The 20,187-nt window shown below is 47.1% G+C and overlaps 1 protein-coding gene across 1 annotated transcript in view; it reads left to right on the top strand.

Annotated features, from left to right (window-relative positions):
- The window catches only part of LOC308610691 (forkhead-associated domain-containing protein 1-like), a gene marked incomplete at its 3' end in the record, with an annotated part of 101,925 nt that extends 82,497 nt beyond the window's left edge, over positions 1-19,428 (top strand). Inside the window, exons 14-18 of the mRNA XM_081259733.1 lie at positions 6,723-6,802; positions 9,766-9,861; positions 10,286-10,506; positions 11,044-11,206; positions 19,312-19,428. Of these exons, the coding sequence (XP_081115859.1) occupies positions 6,723-6,802; positions 9,766-9,861; positions 10,286-10,506; positions 11,044-11,206; positions 19,312-19,428 (677 nt within the window). The remainder of the gene's footprint in view (positions 1-6,722; positions 6,803-9,765; positions 9,862-10,285; positions 10,507-11,043; positions 11,207-19,311) is intronic.
- Positions 19,429-20,187: the final 759 nt, after the last annotated feature.

Below are 20,187 nucleotides of genomic sequence, written 5' to 3'. Positions count from 1 at the left end.
TCAGCAACGAGAGGCCGCGATAGTGAGAGGCCCGCGCACCGCGATGAAGAGTGGCCCCTGCTTGCTGCAACTAGATGAAGCCCTCTCACAGAAATGAAGACCCAAGACAGCCAAAAAAATAAATAAATAAACAAATGTGGGGTTTAAGAAAAAAAAGAGAGGCAAAATCAAGATTAACTTTTCTGTAAGTGCCTGCCCCTCACACAGAGCATAGAGAAGAGGGGCGTTGCATTTCTCCTGGCAACCCAGACCCTCCCCAACCACTGTATTACTGTTGTTGTAATCATGGCAGAGTCTGAGTGTGCGTGAAACCAAGAGAGATGTGGCCCACAGTTCTAGCTGTTCTTCAAAATCAGAACTAAAACAAGGAAAGGTCATGATCTCTATCCTAGTAATAGCGGGGCCAAGCAATGTGTGCACTGTCCCCTCCCCAGGCTTTAGGAGTCACTGAAGCCTCTGTCTCTAAATCTAGTCTTACATTACCGTAAAGAAACATGGGTTGCAAAATTAAGCCATCAGGGGCTTCCCTGGTGGCGCAGTGGTTGAGAGTCCGCCTGCTGATGCAGGGGACACGGGTTCGTGCCCCGGTCCGGGAAGATCCCACATGCCGCGGAGCGGCTGGGCCCGTGAGCCATGGCTGCTGAGCCTGCGCGTCCGGAGCCTGTGCTCCACAACAGGAGAGGCCACAACAGTGAGAGGCCCACGTACCGCTAAAAAAAAAAGAAGAAGCTGGCTCAAAAACTTTTTGTGTGTTAGACCACCATGATAAGTGATTCAAGGTACTTCCCATTACTGAGGCCAGCAGGGGATCCCCCAGTCACTCATCACCATACACAAGCAGTCCTAAGAGCCTTGTGTGTTCACAGTTCCTAAGAGGAGGGTAGGAACCATGGTTTGTTTAATTCCTCCTCGGTACTTGTCACTGTGTTAGTTGTTTTACATGTACTGTGTACTTTCATCTTCCAACAGCCCAATGAGCCAGGTACTATTGTCGTCTTTATTTTGCAAGTAAGGAAACTGAGTATCAATAACATTAAGGAACTTGCTCAAAGTCACACAGCGGGTACATGGTAGGGTCAGGACTCAAACTGAGGTCGTTGTGACCCTAGCACTTGTGCTTTTTCTGTGACCCCACATGCCCTCTGAAGATCCAGAGGGGTACCAGGTACATGCCCAGTTCCTAGAGGACAGGTTCTGTCGTTAACTTGAACAGAGACAAACCTGAGAGTTTCATTCCCTGGAGTGAAGGGTGTCTGATGCGCACCGCGGGCCTCGCCCCAGCAAAGCCCCATTTGCATTAGAGCGAATAATTCTGAGTTCAGGCTTTGGAGACCAGCTGCTAAGGTGTGACTCTCAAGTGTGCGCTTACTCATTGTGTGAGCAAGTCTCGACTTCTGTGTGCCTCTGTTTACTTGGTTATAAAATGGGGTTAAGATCTCACCAGGTAGTTGTGAGGATTAAACGACTTGGTACCCAAATCATGGGGTCACACATAAGCCTTAGTAAATGGTAGCTGCCATCCGCATCAGCCTTGAATACTTGTTGATTGAATGTGAACTAAATGTGGATGGCAAGCAGATGGGTATGCGCACAGGCAGGGCAGCTTGATTTACTCACGCCGAGGTGCCTTTACCTGTGACCCCTGCCGCATCTCTATTTGACAGCTAGTCAGATTTTCTTAGCCGTGAGCACTCAGTTCTCTTCCCAGGCCTTCTTCCTCAGCTCTTGACAATGGGCTGCATTTCCTAGCTGCCGAGTGGTAAAGCTGGGACTCCATCCAGGTCCCTGTGACCTCAAAGCCCCTGCTCTGAACCACCATACTACCTGCCTTTTAAAATATTGTCCTAAGGGATAAAACACACGTAACGAGCTAGGTCTGTAAAATCCTGGAATAAATCCCTCAGGGAAATCCAGGTTGAGTAACTATTGTTGGATCATGTCATGAGCAGCCCAGGAGATTGGGGTCACTACTAAAGATCTGATTGGTTAAGATATCACCTAACACCTGTCAGAATGGCCGTCACCAAAAAGAACACAAATAACAAGTGTTGGCGAGGATATGGAGAAAAGGGAACCCTTGTACACTGTTGGTGGAAATGTAAATTGGTGTGGCCACTACGGAAAACAGTTTGAAGGTTTCTCAAAACACTAAAAATAGAACTATCATATGATCCAGCAATTCCACTCCTGGGTATTTATTCCCCTAAAATGAAAACCACTAATTCAAAAAGATACATGCACCCCAATGTTCATAGCAGCATTATATACGATAGCCAAGACATAAAAGCAACCTAAGTGCCCATCAACAGATGAGTGGATAAAGAAGATGCAGTAGGGAATTCCCTGGCGGTCCAGTGGATAGGAGTTGACGCTTTCACTGCTACGGCCCAGGTTCAGTCCCTGGTTGGAGAACTAAGATCCCACAAGCTGCATGGTGTGGCCACCCCCCAAAAATAGATGTGATATATCAATATCTATATCTATATCTATATCTATATATGCAGTGGAATACTACACAGCCATAAAAAAGAATGCAATTTTGCCATTTGCAGCAACATGGATGGACTTGGAGGGTACTATGCTTAGTGAAATAAGTCAGACAGGGAAAGACAAATACTGTATGATATGACTTTTATGTGGAATCTAAAAAATAAAACTACTGAATATAAGAAAAAAAGAAATAGACTCACAGATATAGAAAACAAACTAGTGGTTACCAGTGGGGAGCGGGAAAGGGGGAGGGACAAGTTAGAGGTAGGGAAATAAGAGGAACAAACTACCGTGCTTACTTCAGCAGCACATATACTAAAATTGGAACAATACAGAGAAGATTAACATGGCCCCTGTGCAAGGATGACACGGAAATTCATGAAGCGTTCCATCCTTTTGTGACCAGAATGGGAAGGAAATTCAAAAAAGAGGGGATATATGAATACATAGAGCTGATTCACATTGCTGTACAGTTGAAACTAACACAACATCGTAAAGCAGCTATACTCCAATTTTAAAAAAAGAGGTACAAACTACTATGTATAAAATAAATAAGCTACAATGATATATTTTACAGCACAGGGAATATAGCCAATATATTTTTTTTAATTTCACTTTTTCCTAATTTTTTTTCTTTTTTTTTAAACCCCACATTTGTTTATTTATTTATTTTTTTGGCTGTCTTGGGTCTTCGTTTCTGTGCGAGGGCTTTCTCTATTTGTGGCAAGCGGGGGCCACTCCTCATTGTGGTGCGCTGGCCTCTCACTATCGCGGCCTCTCTCGTTGTGGAGCACAGGCTCCAGACGCGCAGGCTCAGTAGTTGTGGCTCACAGGCCTAGTCGCTCCGCGGCATTTGGGATCCTCCCAGACCAGGGCCCGAACCCATGTCCCCTGCATTAGCAGGCAGACTCTCAACCACTGCGCCACCAGGGAAGCCCATAGCCAATATTTTATAATAACTATAAATGGAATATAACCTCTAAAAATTGTGAATCACTATGTTGTACACCTGAAACATACAATATTTTACATTGACTATATGTCAATTAAAAAATTAAAAAGCTGTGACCTAAAAAAAAAAAAACTGATTGGTGAAGGATTACTGTGTGGTCCCACTGGAAGACAGGAAACATGTAAGGAGGACCTTAAAAGTCAGCTCCCCTCTCCTCCTGCCTGGTTTCTCAGCTTCTTTTGATAAGGGAAAGAAAGGACTTTTTACATTGATCTTTGCAAGCTCAGTTGATTGTGTCTATGTCTGCAAGATTTTGTTGCAAATAAAAGGATTCCCTGCATACATAGAAAATCGCTCTTTCTCAGATATCCAAGATACGCAGTATTTTTATGTGAAAAAAAAGAAAGTTGTAATACAATATGCACAGTGTTCTCCCCTTTTTTTTCTTTTTTTTTTTTCAAATGCCAATATCCGACCACAGGAGAAATCTGGAGGAAAAGACATAAAAGTGTTGAGAGTATTATCCCAGCATGATGAGACTGCATGAGCCATGACTTTCACTCAGTCGTTCAACAACTATTTATTGCAGCCCTACTGTGTGCCGGCCACTGAGGATACAGCGGGGGGACACTTTCCACTTTATGGGTTTCTGCCCTGTTTGGATTTGTGTAACAGGCATGTGTAACTTTTGTATCCAGAACTATAATCAAGAATTGCTTCTTCTCCCAAAGAAGAAAATCCCTCTTTCCAACAGCCCAAGTCCGCATCACCCATCTCTGCCATCTCGGGATCCGCCCAGCGCCCCTCTCCTCACGCACCCTTCACATCAGCCAGCCCAGCCCTTCACTCTCCAGCCTCTAGTCTCTCTGAAAAGAGAATGAGAGACCTAGGTCTGAATTCTGATCCTACTGCTTACCAGCTCCATAGCTTAACCTTGCTGGGCGTCTGTGTCTCACCTATAAATGCAAACACATTTCCTTGCTGGGCTGTTTGTAATGATCAGAAAATATCACGTGTTAAACTTCTGGCATGGTGCCTGGCACACAGCAAGTGGTTAATACTGAATAGCTATTATTATAATATTATTATTCTCACTCTTCCAAGCTGGAAATTCTCAACAAGTGGCAATGTCAGAGGTCAAGGGCCCAGGCACGAGCCTATTCAGCTCCCCTCCTGTCTCTCTCCGCACCCACCTTTCCTCCTTTCCCTCCATCTTCCCTCACTACATTCTCTTTCCAAATGCAGCTCTTCCCTCCCTGAGTCTCCCCTTCTCTCTCCCTCCCAGACGACCTTGTGCACAAGCTCCTGAATCACGACCTCCTTCTTCAGCGTCTACAGCCTCCCACTCCATCTTTCTCCTTCATCATCAAACATGCACTTCAAGCTGGTGTATCTTCACTGGGACCACTTCTTCTTCAGCTCCTTTTCTACTGCTTGTACTCCTGTCCCACTAAGACCTTGAAGTGCATTACACCCTGTGTGCTCACCACCAACTTCCCACATTGTCTTTGCCTCTTTGGCAACTGACGTGGCCCCCCTGCACTGAAGCCCCAGCTTCCTCCCCCCACCATGTTCTCCCTGGCCTACCCAACCCTCTCGGTTTGCTTTCTTGAAACCCTCTCATCTTTGATAATTACAGCTTGGGTGGGTGATGCTCCTGGCAGCCAGTAGGTGGAGGCCAGGGATGCTGCTAAACGTCCTACGGTGCCCAGGACGGCTCCCACAACGAGGACTGTCCAGCCCAACACGTCGAGATGCTGCAGTTGAGAAATGCTGCTGGCTCCTTCGTCTCTAATACATCCCGGTTATTTTTCTGAAGAAAAAAGTCACCCTTCATTAAGCCAGCTCACTGCTCCATCAGAAGCTGAAATAGCAGTGACTCAGACCCTGGAGTCACACCACTGTGATCCCAAGCCCTGGCTCAGCCATTTGCCAGCTGTGTGGCGTCCAGCAGCCACAGGTCTCAGAGCCCGACCGCCTCGTGTGTAAAAGGAGGCGATGGCGGGACAGTACAGTGGGGTGATGCGTTGATTGCTTGGCAGAGGGCCGGGCACACAGGTCACACTCGTGACATTTCAGTGATGTTTAAATCAAGTTTATACTCTTTAGGCTACTGTTCTAGGCTGGCCACAAACTGAGCTCAGCTTTCCATCCCGACTCTTCCCTCTACTCCTCCCCTCCCCCATCATCTGCTCTAACCCAATTAAGCTCTTCCAGAACATGCACTGCATTTCCCCACCTCTCATCCTACCTCCTGCCTTCACCCCCCATATTAGTTTCCTATGGCTGTTCTAACAAATTACCACAAACTTAGGGGCTTAACACCACTCATATTTATTCTTTTACAGTTCTGGAGGCCAAAGGTCCAAAATCAGTTTCGCTAAGGTAAAGGCAAGGGGCTGGTTCCTTCTGGAGGCTCTAGGAAAGAATCCGTTTCCTTGCCTTTTCTAGTCTCTAGACTGGAAAAGGCGAGGAAATAAAAATTCCCCGCTTTCCTTGGCTCACGGCAGAGGAGCACCTTCAACTCTCTGCTTCTGTCACAACACCGTCTCTGTCTGTAGTCAGACTCCCTGTGTCTGCTTCTTGTAAGAACCCATGCGCCTATGTTGGGTCCCCCCAGCTAATCCAGGATAAGCCCGCATCTCAAGATCCTTACCCTCATCACATCTGCAAAGGTCCTTCTGCCCTGTCAGGTAATGTTCATAGGCTCTACGGATTAGGAGCCAGACATCTTTGGGGGGGAGGCATCATTCACCCAACCACCTCTTCCATTCTGACACGCCATCCCCTCCAACTCTGCATACCCACGCGTGCCCACGCCCAGTGGGGCCTCAGCCAAGCAGTGATCACACCAGGTGAATGATGGCGCCTCCCCTGGGACTCTTTCATAGATGGATGCTGTGCAAGGACCAACCTTGGGGAACTTCCCAGGATAAATACCCTGTTTAGAGAGAATAGGGCTTTCAAGAAACCAAGCTTGCTGCTGGGTGGAGCCCTGGGCTAAGACACAGAAGCCTGGGTTCAAGTCCATCCTCACACCTGTGGCTGAAGGTTCCCCCTCAGTGCCCCCGCCCTGGGAGGCTGCAGCCTCATATGAGCTGTGTGGCCTTGGACAAGTCATTTCACCTCTCTGGGCCTCGATGCCTCACCTGCCAAGGGAGGATGGTGAGCTAATTAGTACTGGCCTGTGGTAAGTGTCCAGTAAATACCAGCTGTGACTTTTACATGCAGTAACTTCTTCCTGAGCCTTTCTTTTGAGTGTAAATTATTTCTTTTATAGATCACAAGGACCACATGGATGGATCATTTCTAGACTTAAAGACCCTCGGGATGGAAAAAAATGTTCGGAAAATATTGGAGGTAAAACCTGACTTGCCAACTTTTTCAAGAGTAGAGATCGGAATGGTAACCAAAGAAACTTTGTCTCTGCATTGACTGACACGTGGGGAGGGTGGGCGTGAGGACAGACACTAGCCGTGTGCCCTGGCACCACTGTATACATCATTGGTTCGAGGCCAGGTCCTCCCTGATGGGCTGGCACCTGTATGGACTGGTCAGTACCTGGCCGTAACAGCGATCCAATGTTTGAATAGAAAGGCGGCTTCCCATCATGTACAGCATGATATAGCATTGCACTGATGCTGGCCAGGTCAATCTCTGGGCCCTCCTTTTCACATCACATGTTGTATTCTGCAGAAAATATCCAACAAGCTAATGTACAACAGTATGTCATGAGCTTGCCTAACATTTGCTTTTTGCTATAAACTGAAAAACATGAACACATAAAGGGCAGCAGAAGGGAGCCATGATGATTAAGAAGACACAAGTTCTAGAATCAGAGACCTGTGTCCTAATCCCAGCTCTGCAAGCTCTGTGACCTTGGGCAGCCTCCTAACCTTTCTGGGACTTCAATTTCCCAGCTGTAAAATGATGATGGAAAAATTAAAGGAGATCATTATGTAAAGTGCTTATCCCAGTGCCTAGCTCATAGCGAGCACTTTAATAGATGATAGTTATTATTGTCAAACAGTATTTAAAGAGTATTATCCAAGAAAACCTTCCTTTCTTAGGGAGCATAGTTTGTGTTTTCCAGGATTTTCAGAGGTAATTTGATTGCTAGGTTGAAGGTGCCCTGTATCCTAAATGGATGTTTGACCGGGTGTTTGACTGACACATGACAATGGACAGCTCAGGCCAGCGTGGCTTGCTGCAGCAGCTGGTCTAAACCAGCTTTTGGAAAACATAATAAAGCCATCCTCTCTGTACCAGCATTTTCTCCTACAATTTTTCTAGACATTTGCTCACACGTCTAGAGATGTGAGTCTTCAGAAACTTGTTGGTCTTCCTGATAAAATCGAACCTTCCTTCTCTGAGGTTGGGAGTAGAGGGACCGTCTCCAGGTGGGGAGCTCAGCTGGATCTCACGTCCTGATGGTCCTGCTTCCAAGACCTTCTCCTTGGCAACAAGCCCTCATCCCACCACTGACACCACAGAGCAGGAAACCTCCTAACTCTCAATCCTCCAAGGTTGGCAGTAATTAAATGAAAGAGCAGGAGGAAGAATAGCTGACATCTGTGAACTGCTTACTGTGTGCCAGGCGTTGAGCTCAGCCGGCTCCATGCCTTATGTCATTTAACCATCGTAGCAGCCTTGTGTCATAGTTACTATTATTGTCCCCATTTAACAGATAAGAAAAATTAAGGCTTCAGGAGGTCAAGTACCTCACCCAAGGTCACAGAATAATGATTGAAGACACACCAGGGGTGTGTCCCTGGTGGTCTGTCTGCGAGCCTGCAGAGACCGGGTGGGGACTGTGTGCTTGGATCCTGTAGCCCAGGCTCTTCCTTAGTGACCCTCCCCTCAGGAAAAGAGGGGGCGTCTGGAGCGGTACAGAGGATGCAGCTCAGGGTAGCTGAAGACACTGAGCAGCATCTCAGGTTCTTTTTGCAGCAGATCTGCCCGGTTTATTGTCATCTTCAGATACCCTCTTTTATTCTCATCTCCATAGATACATAGACAAATATGTCCACTCTTATCTATCACAGTCACTTTGGGGGCCATTATAGTTTTTTAGTTGTTTTGTTTTTAATCTCAGAGGTTTTCAGGGTAGTGCCAACAAATGCTAGGGCTAAGAGGTGCTCATGGCAAGCATTAAAAGCCAATTTATTTTTTAAGGAGGCTTATTATGGTTATTTGTAGTCATTCAGATCGGGTAACCTATTCAGACTGGTGGCCATTCCATGCAGTCATTTGGGCTTCCAGCAGCCAGCTGGCTGGTTGGGGTCTTAGGGAGATGCAGCTGCAAACACTATCTGCATTGTCTCTGGAAAGGGTCTGAAGGGATGCCCACCCACCAGGTTCCAGAGCTAGGAGAAGGTTGGGCCAAATTTTGTGAGGGTATGGTTTCTGCTGCACAGAAATGAGATATTCCTTTAATAAAAAGGAGGGAGGCTATTTTCCACTTAACCTTCATTCGTTCATTCAACAAACATGACCACTATGCACCACTCGGTGCCAGGTGCCATGCTGGGCACAAGGAGGGAGATAGTGAGCAAAAGCCACATGGTCCCCATTTTTCTGGAGCTTGTCTTCTCAACATCAGCGGTACTGATTTTTTGAGCCAGGTAACTCTTTGTTTGGGAGACTGCCCTATGCATCGTGGGGTGTTTAGCAGCATCCTTGTCCTCTACCCACTAGACGCCAACAGCAATTATGACACCCACAAATGTGTCCAGGCATTGCTAAATGTCCTGGAGTGGGTAGGGTGGACAGAGTCACCCCCAGTTGAGAACCACTGGCCTAAAGGGAAGACAGACGAGACGGTGGCCAAAGAATGGCACAAGTGATGCATCATTTCAAAGGCAGTCGTGCTCTGAAGGGGTAGGAACACAGTCATAAAGAAAGCAGTTCACAGAGTCAGACTGGATTTAAAACCAACTCTCTTGGCATGGACATATATACACACACACGCTACCAAAGGTAAAATAGATAGCTAGTGGGAAGCAGCTGCATCGCACAGGGAGAGCAGGTTGGTGCTGTGTGTCTACCTAGAGGGGTGGGATAGGGAGGGTGGGAGGGAGATGCAAGAGTCAGGGGATATGGGGATATATGGATACGTATAGCTGATTCACTTTTTGATACAGCAGACACTAACACACCATTGTAAAGCAATTATACTCCAATAAAGATGTTAAAAAAATTAACTCTCTCAAATTATTCTTTAGTATCTTTCCAGTTCTTCCATTATTCTTTGGGTTATTCTTCTGGATGTAGAAAATCATAACGGAATGCCAAGAGAGTTTTTCTTCTTTTTTTTATTTCAGCCTCAAAATGGCCTTTCCAGCCCAGGGTCCATCATGGTCTCTGAGAAGTTAAGGAAAATGGATGTGGCTGACGCTTTAGATCTTAGTGAAAAGCTGGTAGGTATACCCAGCATCAGTCCCCTCCTGTCCAAACGTGCGTGCCCTGCAGATAGTTTAAACATCAACTCCACATACATGTTTAGTTGTTACAGTAGCTCCACGAGACCCATCTCCTATCCCAGCATGGGCTAGAAATTGCAGAGCCCAATTCCTTGGAAGACTGGGTAGTAAGAATGAATGTTTATGTCTGTTGTCATTCCCCCTCCCCACTTCCCCCCAATTCTCAAAAAGGCATAGTGTAAATGGATGCGGGGGAAAATGAAAGTCGTACTAAAAGCCCCAAATGCACTCATTTGCAAAGCATGTGTTTCTTCTCTGCAACTGCAGAAAATGAATGAAACAGAATTAGATGTTTGCCTCCTCAAAGTGGCCTCCAGCGGTATTGGGCCAGGCCTCTTACCTGAGAAATGCTTTCTCGTAGTACATGGACATGTGCAAAACCCTCGGGACTTTGATGAACATCAAAGGTATGTCAGGTCACGTGTCCATGAAACACCTCTCCCGAAAAGAGAGGGAGAGAGTCTACCAGCTTCGACTAACAGACCTGTACCTGGTGTTTGATAAGATCACCCTACTCAAGAACCAGCTGCAGAGAAAAGAAGAGCTTTTGAGACGATACGAGAAGGACATTGAACAGCTCATGTGTGGCCCATGTCTCCGGCAAAAGGCCCAGGCCTCCATTCTCCAGGCTAAACCTCGGTGCAGCTGCAGACCCGTAGGGACCAGGACAAGAGGACAGAGGCCTGGGTGTGGAGGGGGGCAGGCGGGATGGTGACTCAGGGCCTGATGGACCCAAGTCTCTGGGCAAGAAAGCAGCAGTTAAAGTACCCTACTGTTAAGGAATAAGGTGCACCTTTTATAAATGTGTCTGATGTTTCACCATGTGTGTGCTTTTCGTAATTCCATCCTATTTTCAGTGGTATCCGTTCCCCCACCCTCTCTGGGAAATTGGGAGGGGCTGGTAGCATAACCGTTGCCCCCTTCATGCTGCACGTCCACAGCCAATGGGCTATTTATTCTGCCCTCTAGTCCCCACATCTTCAGCCTTCCCCCCACTTGTAAGGAAACCGCGAAGCCAGGCATATATGGAAGTGTTCTGAGGATCTCCCAGGTCAGGAGCATTGGTGGTGAGTGAGAAAGCTGAGGAGAAAAGAGACTTTGTCTCTCCTGTGTGCTCAGGCAGAGCAAAGTGTCGGTTCAGATGTACCAGTCACAGGTGGCAAAGCTGAAGGACATCTCCAGAGAGGCCGAAGAAAAGGCGCTGCTGAAGGAGGCCCTGGCGCACATGGAAGAGTGGCTGCACCAGGAGAAGAGGGTCACCAGGGCGATCAGGCAGCAGAAGGTGAGAGGTCCCTGCTCGGAGCAGAGCCTCTGAGGCTGCCCCTCAGCTCCCTTTAGAAACAGCCAACTGAGGCCCCAGTGGGATCCAGGCAGCAAAGAATGCATTCACTCATTGCAAAGGAAGGTGGCAGAATAGCTTTAGCTTTAGGCAGACTTAGGTTTAGACTCTTGTTCTGCCATTTACTGTGTGACTTCAGGCAGCTTTTTTTTTTTACCATCTTTATTGGAGTATAATTGCTTTACAGTGTTGTGTTCATTTCTGCTGTGTAACAATGTGAATCAGCTATATGCATACGTATATCCTCCGATCCCTCCCTCTTGCGTCTCCCTCCCACCCTCCTTATCCCACCCCTCTAGGTGGTCGCAAAGCACTGAGCTGATCTCCCTGTGCTATGCAGCTGCTTCCCACTAGCTATCTGTTTTACATTTGGTAGTGTATATATGTCCATGCCACTCTCTCACTTCGTCCCATCTTACCCTTCCCCCTCCCCATGTCCTCAAGTCCATTCTCTACATCTGTGTCTTTATTCCTGGCTGCCCCTAGGTTCATCAGAACATTCTTTTTTTTTTTTTTTTTTAGATTCCATATATATGTGTTAGCTTAACCTCTCTGAGACTCATAGTCTAGCTTGCCTCTATTTTTTTTAACTTTCTTTTTTTTAATTTAATTTTTATTTTATATTGGAGTATAGTTGATTTACAGAGTTGTGTTAGTTTCACATGTACAGCAAAGTGATTCAGTTATACATGTACATATATCTATTCTTTTTCAGATTCTTTTCCCATAATAGTTATTTCAGAATATTGAGTAGAGTTCCCTGTGTTATACAGTAGGTCCTTCTTGATTACATGTTTTATATATAATAGTGTGTATATGTTAAACCCAAAATCCTAATTTATCCTTCCCCACCACATTTCCACTTTGGTAACCATAAGTTTGTTTTCAAAGTCTGTGAGTCTCTTTCTGTTTTGTAAATAAGCTCATTTGTATCATTTTTTTTAGATTCCACATATAAGTGATATCATATGATATTTGTCTTTGTCTGACCTACTTCACATACTATGATAGTCTCTAGGTCCATCCATGTTGCTGCAAATGGCATTACTTCACTCTTTTTTATGGCTGAGTAGTATTCCACTGTATATTTGTACCACATCTTCTTTATCCACTCCTCCATCGACATTTAGGCTGCTTCCATGTCCTGGCTGTTGTGAACAGTGCTTTCTGAGACTCATAGTCTAGCTCGTCTGTATTTTTTAACTTTTGATAATTTGTGTATTTTATCTTGTTTTTTCTATCCAGATAACTATTTTTTCTACCAGTTTTATTGAGACATAATTGACACACAGCACTGTACTGAGCTTAAGGGTGTCCAGCATCATGATCTGACTTCCCTGCCTCCTGAAATGATGACCACAATCAGTTGAGTGAACAGCCCGAGTGTTTTTAAAGGCGGCGCTTCTGATTTTCATTGTTCTGCCAGGTGCCAGGGATACACCGAGGAATAAGCTTTCTGAGAATAAAGATTTGGGTTTGCTCTTCTGAGTAGCCAGAATAGTACTCCAGTCTTTCTGACTTGGGGCTGTGTATTTGTACACGCATGCTTGCGTGTATCTGTGTACATGTGAGTATGTGCTGTGTGTTTGCATGTGTGTGTATTTGCATGTGTGTGTTTGTTGCCTGCATGAGCTCTAAGGAGGCCAAGGTCATAGAAGGGTGCCCTTCTCCTCAACCAGGAGGTGATGGTCAGATAGTTCCTTGCAGAAGCCTGCCCTCCATCCTGCGAACCTTCCAGGCAACAGGTTTCCAGACAGCAGGCTCTCTGACTTAGAGCCCCAGAAATGAAAAGTGGCTGTCCTGCTCTGAGGGAGCCTGGATGCGGTGTTTCCAGTGCTCACTGCTGTGAATTAAACATCACAGGCCTTAGTCTGCATGTGTCATGGGGCTGCCTCAGGCAGAGGACAGTTTCCTTTCACACCAAGCAATGCCAGGGAGAGGTGGGCCAGTGACAGAGTTGTGACTTTCCCTTTGATGTGCCCTCTGGAGAGCTCACCCCTCCCCGAAATGCCCCCCCCGCCCACAGGGCTTGGCAGACTAGGCCCCAAAGCAGAGACACCAGACCACAGAATGGGAGAGAGAAGGGCCCAAAAAAAGCCATTGTCATGTACTGAAAACCTGAGGATTTACATAATCAGGCTTCACATGTATTATTCATGGGCTGCCTCATTCATACACAATGCAAGGGACGTGCCAGCCTGTTTGTCCGGAAGAAAACAATACTACATTTTAAAGTTTTGCTGGATCCTAAAGGGCACTTGTATACATCTGTCTTGGCATCCATTCCTTCAAGGGAGTATATCTTCGTTGTCTTTAAGCAGAAATGAACAGAAAGCAGAATTCCTCTTTTCTAAGTTTTACACTTAGTATTTTCACAAGGAGCCTTAGTTCTTTAGCCTCCTGTATAAAACTTTGAAACTCTTCACCCGTTCACAGAGGTGGCAAGGTTGAAGCACTGAGATGAAATTACACATCTTAAGCTTCAGAATTGCCCCCCCCCAAAAAAATGGAGTTTGTAGTTTTAATGTTTGATCATCTCTTCACCAAGCAGATCTTTCAAGAATCAAAAGTCCTATTTCCACACTAATATCTCTGGCTGTGAAAATGAGACTTGGTATAAGATGCTGGGCCTTCACAGCGAACTGGGCCTGTGGCTCTGTCCATGTGGCAGAGGGACGGGAAACGCGGCCCAGGCCGTGCTCACTCGAATCCACATCCCACATCCCTCGAGAAGCCGGCAGTGTCTCTCAGAGTTCAGAGGCCAGATTTGGAGTCAAACAAATAGGGGTCAATCCCCACCGCTGCCCCGAATGACCCTGAGTAAGTGGCTTGACCTCTGTATCGCAGGTTCCTCAACAAAAGCAACCAAAACTCTTAGCAAGGGGCCTACTCCATGGGGCAGTGGGAGGGTTAAATGGCAAAATGCCTACAGTGCCTGGCATATCACAAGCCCTGTTTCTAAGGGGGAAGAATAGGCAGCTCATGCATGGGTGGGGATTCCTCTATTTTTTTCAGGGAGCTTCCTGCCAGCTGACGCCTTCCCCGGTCCTCCCAAAGCCGCCAGCTCTTATGGGACGCGCTCTTCTCTTTGGTGAATACGACTAGGGCCACGGCCAAGAAAGGACCCAGATACCTTTTGTGAAAGGGCTAAGGCTGGGATTTTCAAGAGGAAATTTTTAAATGCACAGAAGTTGCCACTTGGGAAGCACGCAAGCCCTTTCTTAGGGCTTGAAGTGTAAGAAAGGCTGAAGGGCACCAGCTGCTTCTGGCAGGAGAAGCCGCTCAGCTCTCCTGCCAATCAGATCTCCAACCAATCAAGTCCTGGCTAGGGGGCGTGACCACCGCTTTGCCTTGTGGTCTCAGCCAGGAAAACCCCCTAACCTTCCCTCTGCTTAATTAGCTCAGATCCCTCTTCTTTAAGATGAGAATAAAAATGGCACCTAGCTCGTAGCCTTCCCAATGGGAGCTTGTATACAAAAGCCTTAGCACATAGGACCACAAAGCATTCACCCTCTCCTACCATCGTCATTATCCTCACTATTCTCTTTAACTCACTATCTTCCAAGATTTCCTTGGGCCCAGGTATTCTCAAGATTCTGGCTTCCTCCGTGCCACTTGTGTGTTTTGTTTGTTTGTTTGTTTGTTTTTGCGGTACGCAGGGCTCTCACTGTTGTGGCCTCTCCTGTTGCGGAGCACAGGCTCCGGACGCGCAGGCTCAGCGGCCATGGCTCACGGGCCCAGTCGCTCTGTGGCATGTGGCATCCTCCTGGACCGGGACACGAACCCTGCATTGGCAGGCGGACCCTCAACCTCTGCGCCACCAGGGAAGCCCCACAATTGGTAGATGTTGTGTAGGAGGAGCGTGGGATGGGAGGGGCTTGGGGTGGTGCTCTTCCGCCCACAATGATGAAGTAGAACCATGTGGCCAGGCCTATGCAGCATACGGATAGAAGAAGGCTAAAGAAAAAGACCCTCCCGCACCCCCTTCATCACATCCCAGTGAGTTCAGTAAAGTTCAGGAAAAGCAGGTGCACAGGGGCCAGGCTCTGCCCTCAGTGCCCAGCTGCCCACTGATGGAACTTAATCCAGGAAGGAATTTTGCAGCAATGTTCAAACTGGGGTTCCCTGGAGCCTTTGGGTGCCATGGAAGGGTGTGACTCTCAAAGCACACACACCTTTCTCCCGCCAGAGAAGCTCTCCATTATCTTATACTCCAAGTTCCTCATGGGATTTTGCTTGGATAAACGGTTCTGCAAACAAAAAGGGAGGGGGGGGATGGGGTGGGAGAGAAGAAGGCTGTTGGTTTAAAACTAACCCCTGCTCTATAATATCTGGGCATTTGGATAGTGATTGTCTCAACAGAGTTTGTGATAAATACCGAGTGGCCGCAGGCTCGAGGCCTTCTCCACGGAAAATGCGTGGAGGGCAATTGTCAGTTCAATACAGGCCCATCAGCCTTCACGGACAGTCCTCTGAGGGTAGAGTCAGCATCCTTCTGGGAGAAGGGAAGAGTCTCGTAAGCACCTATGCCCTGTCCCAAAAGACAGCCTTATTTCCTCCCTGAGTTTTGTGACTACCCGGTAGGGTTGCCAGATTGAGGGGAAAACAAACAAACCAAAAACACGATGCCCAGTTAAATTTTAATATCAGATAAACAACAAAAGCTATTCGGTATAAATGTCCTAAATATTACACGGGGCATATTCACACTCACAAATTTGTTGGCTTCATTCTGAAATTCAGATTTAACTGGGCATCCTGTATTTTATCTGGCAACCCCTCCAACATTTACTGAGCACCAACTAGACACCAAGCAGGGAGGTTCTGAACCGGGTGTCGCAAGATGGCAGCCCACAGATATATTCCATTTGGCTCATGGGAGTTTTTTTAAAGTTACATTTCAAAATAGGGCAGTTTCCTGGAATATTCTGGATTTCCAGCTTCTCTGGGAAACTTGGAAGATCTGGCGACCCTAGGCCCACAGACCCACAAGTCACCATCACAAGCCTCCATCTTCCAGGCCCCTTAGAAAGGCGCTGGGCTCGTGTGTTTGCTGCTGTCCACCACCACCCCAGCTCACTTCACCCACTTCTTTTACTTTCCTGGCCGCTGTAGGAATCAGGTTGGCGACCCCAGTGGATGCTCAGGGCTCTAGGAGAACGTCTCCTTCCTGACACCACTGCACATTCACCTGCGGAGTGTCGGTCTGCAAGGGAGACCCCAGTTCCCTCTCACTTTTGTGTCTCCAGTGCCTAGGGGATGCTCTTTCTTTGATGAGCTGCCCCTGAGGTGCAGGGTCTTGAGCAGATCAGGGTCAGCAATAGTCATCAAACCCCAGGGGAGCGGCAAGCTCCAGGTTTTCAGTGATGCTGGCTTCCCAACAGGCCCCTGTAGTCCCTGCCAGGGAGGTTAGCCACTGGGGCTTTCAACATTTCCACTGGGTGGAAAGCCACTGGACATCTACAGCCTCTTCCACTGATCTAGGAGGCTCTGCTTCCAGCTAAAGCAGATCTGTCCTCCAAGAAGAATGCAGTATCCTTCATAGCCTTCTTGGTTGACCACCTCTTTCTCTGCTGGAATCTGGAACAGAGATTCCCTAAAAGGTGCAGCAGGACAGTGTAGCGTTACCCCAAAGCCACACCCCCTTCTGCAGACCTCTATCCTCACCTCCTCACCTAGGAAGGCTCAACATTCCATCCAAATGGGTAGCATCTGAAAGTTGAGAAAAATCCATTTTTCTCTGATGCAAAAGGCAAAGAAGAACATAAGCTAAATGTTGTCAATATTCTTTCTGTGTTAAAGAGACGAATGTTTGGAGAGCTGATGAAGAACTCAAAGATGCAGAACTCACATTTCCAGGTGAGCCAGAAGAGAGAAGAGAGAAAACCCTAGGACGTCAGCAGGAAGCCCAGTGGACAGTTATCCCTCATCTATTATGTATTGAGCCTTTGGCATGTGCCGGGCACAGAGCCAAACACTTGACGTGCAGTATCTCTTTTAAGCTTCACAACAACCCTATGGGGTGGGTGTTGTTATTATACCCAATTTACAGATGAGGTGTCTGAGGCTCAGAGACTTTCTTTGTCCAGAGCCACACAGCTCAGTAGGAGAGCTGGGAATCAGTGCAGATCTGACACCCAGGTGAGTGCTAGCTTTTCCTCCTTTAGGTTATAAACCTCCAGGTAATAAACCTGATACATTTCCAGTGGAATTTGTCTTAAATTTCAAGGAAGCATCCTCTAGAATTCTCTTCAAAGTTGAGGATTAAGACTATGAAATCTTGAACATGTTGAAACATTGCCATTGACAAATCAGCCCTGGAACTGGAATTAAGCCAGTCCACGTTCCCACTTTGCAGACAGTAGAGGCGAGCTCTCAGGAAGCTAGAAAGCCAAACACATTTTGGTTGAATATGAGAGAGGAGACATTCAAGTTTGATAAAAGGCCACAGTCATGCTGAGGCAACCAAATTATCATGGGAAGAAACGAAGATATTCTAGGTGAGGGATATATTTGGAAAATAGAAGCTTCTCAACCAGCATCCTTGTGCTAAGACCAGAAGGTGGTTACTCCCCAGAGCAGGATGTTAAGAGGATAGAGAGCATCCTGAGGGCCCCACTTGATCTGAGACGTTTGCCACCCTGCAAAGTGGAAACGACTGGAAGTTTGTTACTTATTCACTCACATATATGACTGGGAGGAGGCAGAAACTGCCCTACATCTAGGTTTTGTCTGAGGACCACCTGCGGATGTGAAATGGCAGAGGAGATATTGGGATGGGCCCCGGATGTTGTGGGAACATTGTGCTTCTCTGAGATGTGAGACACCCTGGAACTTCACGCTGCCTCTGACTTTAACAGAAGCAGGGCAGATGGTGCTTCGGCTAAGAGCAAAGAGCCAGCTTCCCATTCTCCCTGCCCTCCAGCCTGAGCTTAGAAGTTTGGTGTCTACGATCTCCTCAGTACAGAAAGGTTTCCTCCAGGTTCCTTGCCAAGTGTAACTTGGGCGACTCCTTCCCCAAGAGTGGGCCTTGGGCTTCCCTGGTGTCGCAGTGGTTGAGAGTCCGCCTGACGATGCAGGGGACACGGGTTCATGCCCCGGTCTGGGAAGATCCCACATGCCGCGGAGCGGCTGGGCCTGTGAGCCATGGCCGCTGAGCCTGCACGTCCGGAGCCTGTGCTCCGCAACGGGAGAGGCCACAACACTGAGAGGCCTGTGTACTGAAAAAAATTAAAAACAGGGGGAGGGGGCTTTTTTAAGGATATAGGGGTGAGTGCCTCATAAAAACTGGGAGCTGAAAGAGAGCCTGGCCTCGAAATAGAACTGGTAAGCCATCAGATCTCAGGCATCATCTCTTTTAAACACACACAAGCATGTGCACACGCACACACAGGCCGTATCTCCTCTCTGTGTCTCTGTGTGGCTCCCCTGATCTCTGCTCTCTCCAGTCATGTGACAGGAAGGAATGACCTCATGGTCCCCCAGTTCAAAGGACCAGCCCAGGAAGCAAGTAGCATCTTAGAGCCCATAAGCCCAAATCCTGGGAGTGACCATCTTAAAAGCCCAGCCCGTGCCAAGTGCCCGATCAGCTATGACCAGGGACAGAGTCACACACATGGCTGCCTGGATCCAGGAGCAGTGCTCAGAAAAGGGTTAGACAGACCCCCTAGAGTATGCTGCATTTTACCCTCCTAAGACATCAGAGACATAAGGCATTCAGTTCAGTAACAGCTTTTCGAGAGAAAGTCCATCCCAATGAAATTGCCTATCATCAGAAACTCCTGGTTCAAAAAAAGGTGCAAATGTAAGAAGAAAACATTATATGTGTATCTGGAAGAGTGTACACCAAAATGTGAATAAGGTTACCTGTGGGTAGTGTGATAATGGTGGATCATTTTACCTTTGTTTTGCTCACGTCTATGTGTGTATATAAATATTTTTTACAACAAAGATTTTATCTTGAGTAAAAAAAAATGTCATTTGAGAAATATTTGGGGATCTCCCTACAATTATAGAGTCTGGGCATTTGTTGCTCTTGCTTGTTGTAGGTTGGAGCCAGAAAAGGCACCCCAAAGATGGACCAAGGAAGGGAGATGCTGAAGAGAGAAATGTCCAGCAAATCCAGCCAGAGCCTTCTGTTTTCTAAACCTGGTGGAAGGAACTAGAAACGTCGCCCCGCTGGGCCTCGCATGATCCTCCGTGAGTCAGTGTAACTCTTCTGCGTCAAACTACTAAGATGATTTTTTAGGACATTAAAGGTTGCTACCCTAGTGTGTTGCTTCCTAGACTGGTATTTTGCACAATACTGGATTTTGGAGTGTGTGAGGAGAGGGGTTCTTTTCACAGATATTATGAATGTAAACATACGCAGGCGTATGAAGAATAAGTTTGAAATTCAGACTCCTAGGCCTGGTAGATGCAATTATGTGTTTGAGTAGTGACAAACCCAAATGTCACACCTCCAAGGAGCTCTGAGAAGCCCGCAGTTGAGAAAACCCAGGGCGTGTACTGGGGCCACAGGACAGAATGGTAACCTCAGGGCTGTTGGGGCCATGGTATAGTGCATTTATATCTGAATTGATTATAATAAATGTGAACAGCAACCAGTTTTATCGCTTCCATAACAGTGAGTCATGTTTATATGGTGCTCTGTGGTGTTCAAAACACTTCTCGTCTAATCCTCTCTCAAGCCCTGGGAGGTAAATAGCATTATGTTCCCCATTTTACAAATGAGGAAGCTGAGGCCGAGAGAGGTTAAATGGCCTGTCTAAAGTCACACAGCTAGTAAATTCAAGAATTGGGTCTGGAACCCAGGTTTCTAACTCCATCTCACGCTGCCCATTCTGCCGCACCAAGACAGCCCAGTAGGTCAAGTCCCAGGCCATCAGGACAGACCAAGTACCCAGTCATCAAAGAACACACAC

Source organism: Mesoplodon bidens (genome assembly GCF_964165515.1).
Source record: "Mesoplodon bidens genome assembly, contig: HAP1_SCAFFOLD_205, whole genome shotgun sequence".
Classification (NCBI taxonomy): Eukaryota; Metazoa; Chordata; class Mammalia; order Artiodactyla; family Ziphiidae; genus Mesoplodon; species Mesoplodon bidens.
Note: the sequence above shows the minus strand (reverse complement) of the source record. Positions and strands in the feature narration are given on the sequence as shown.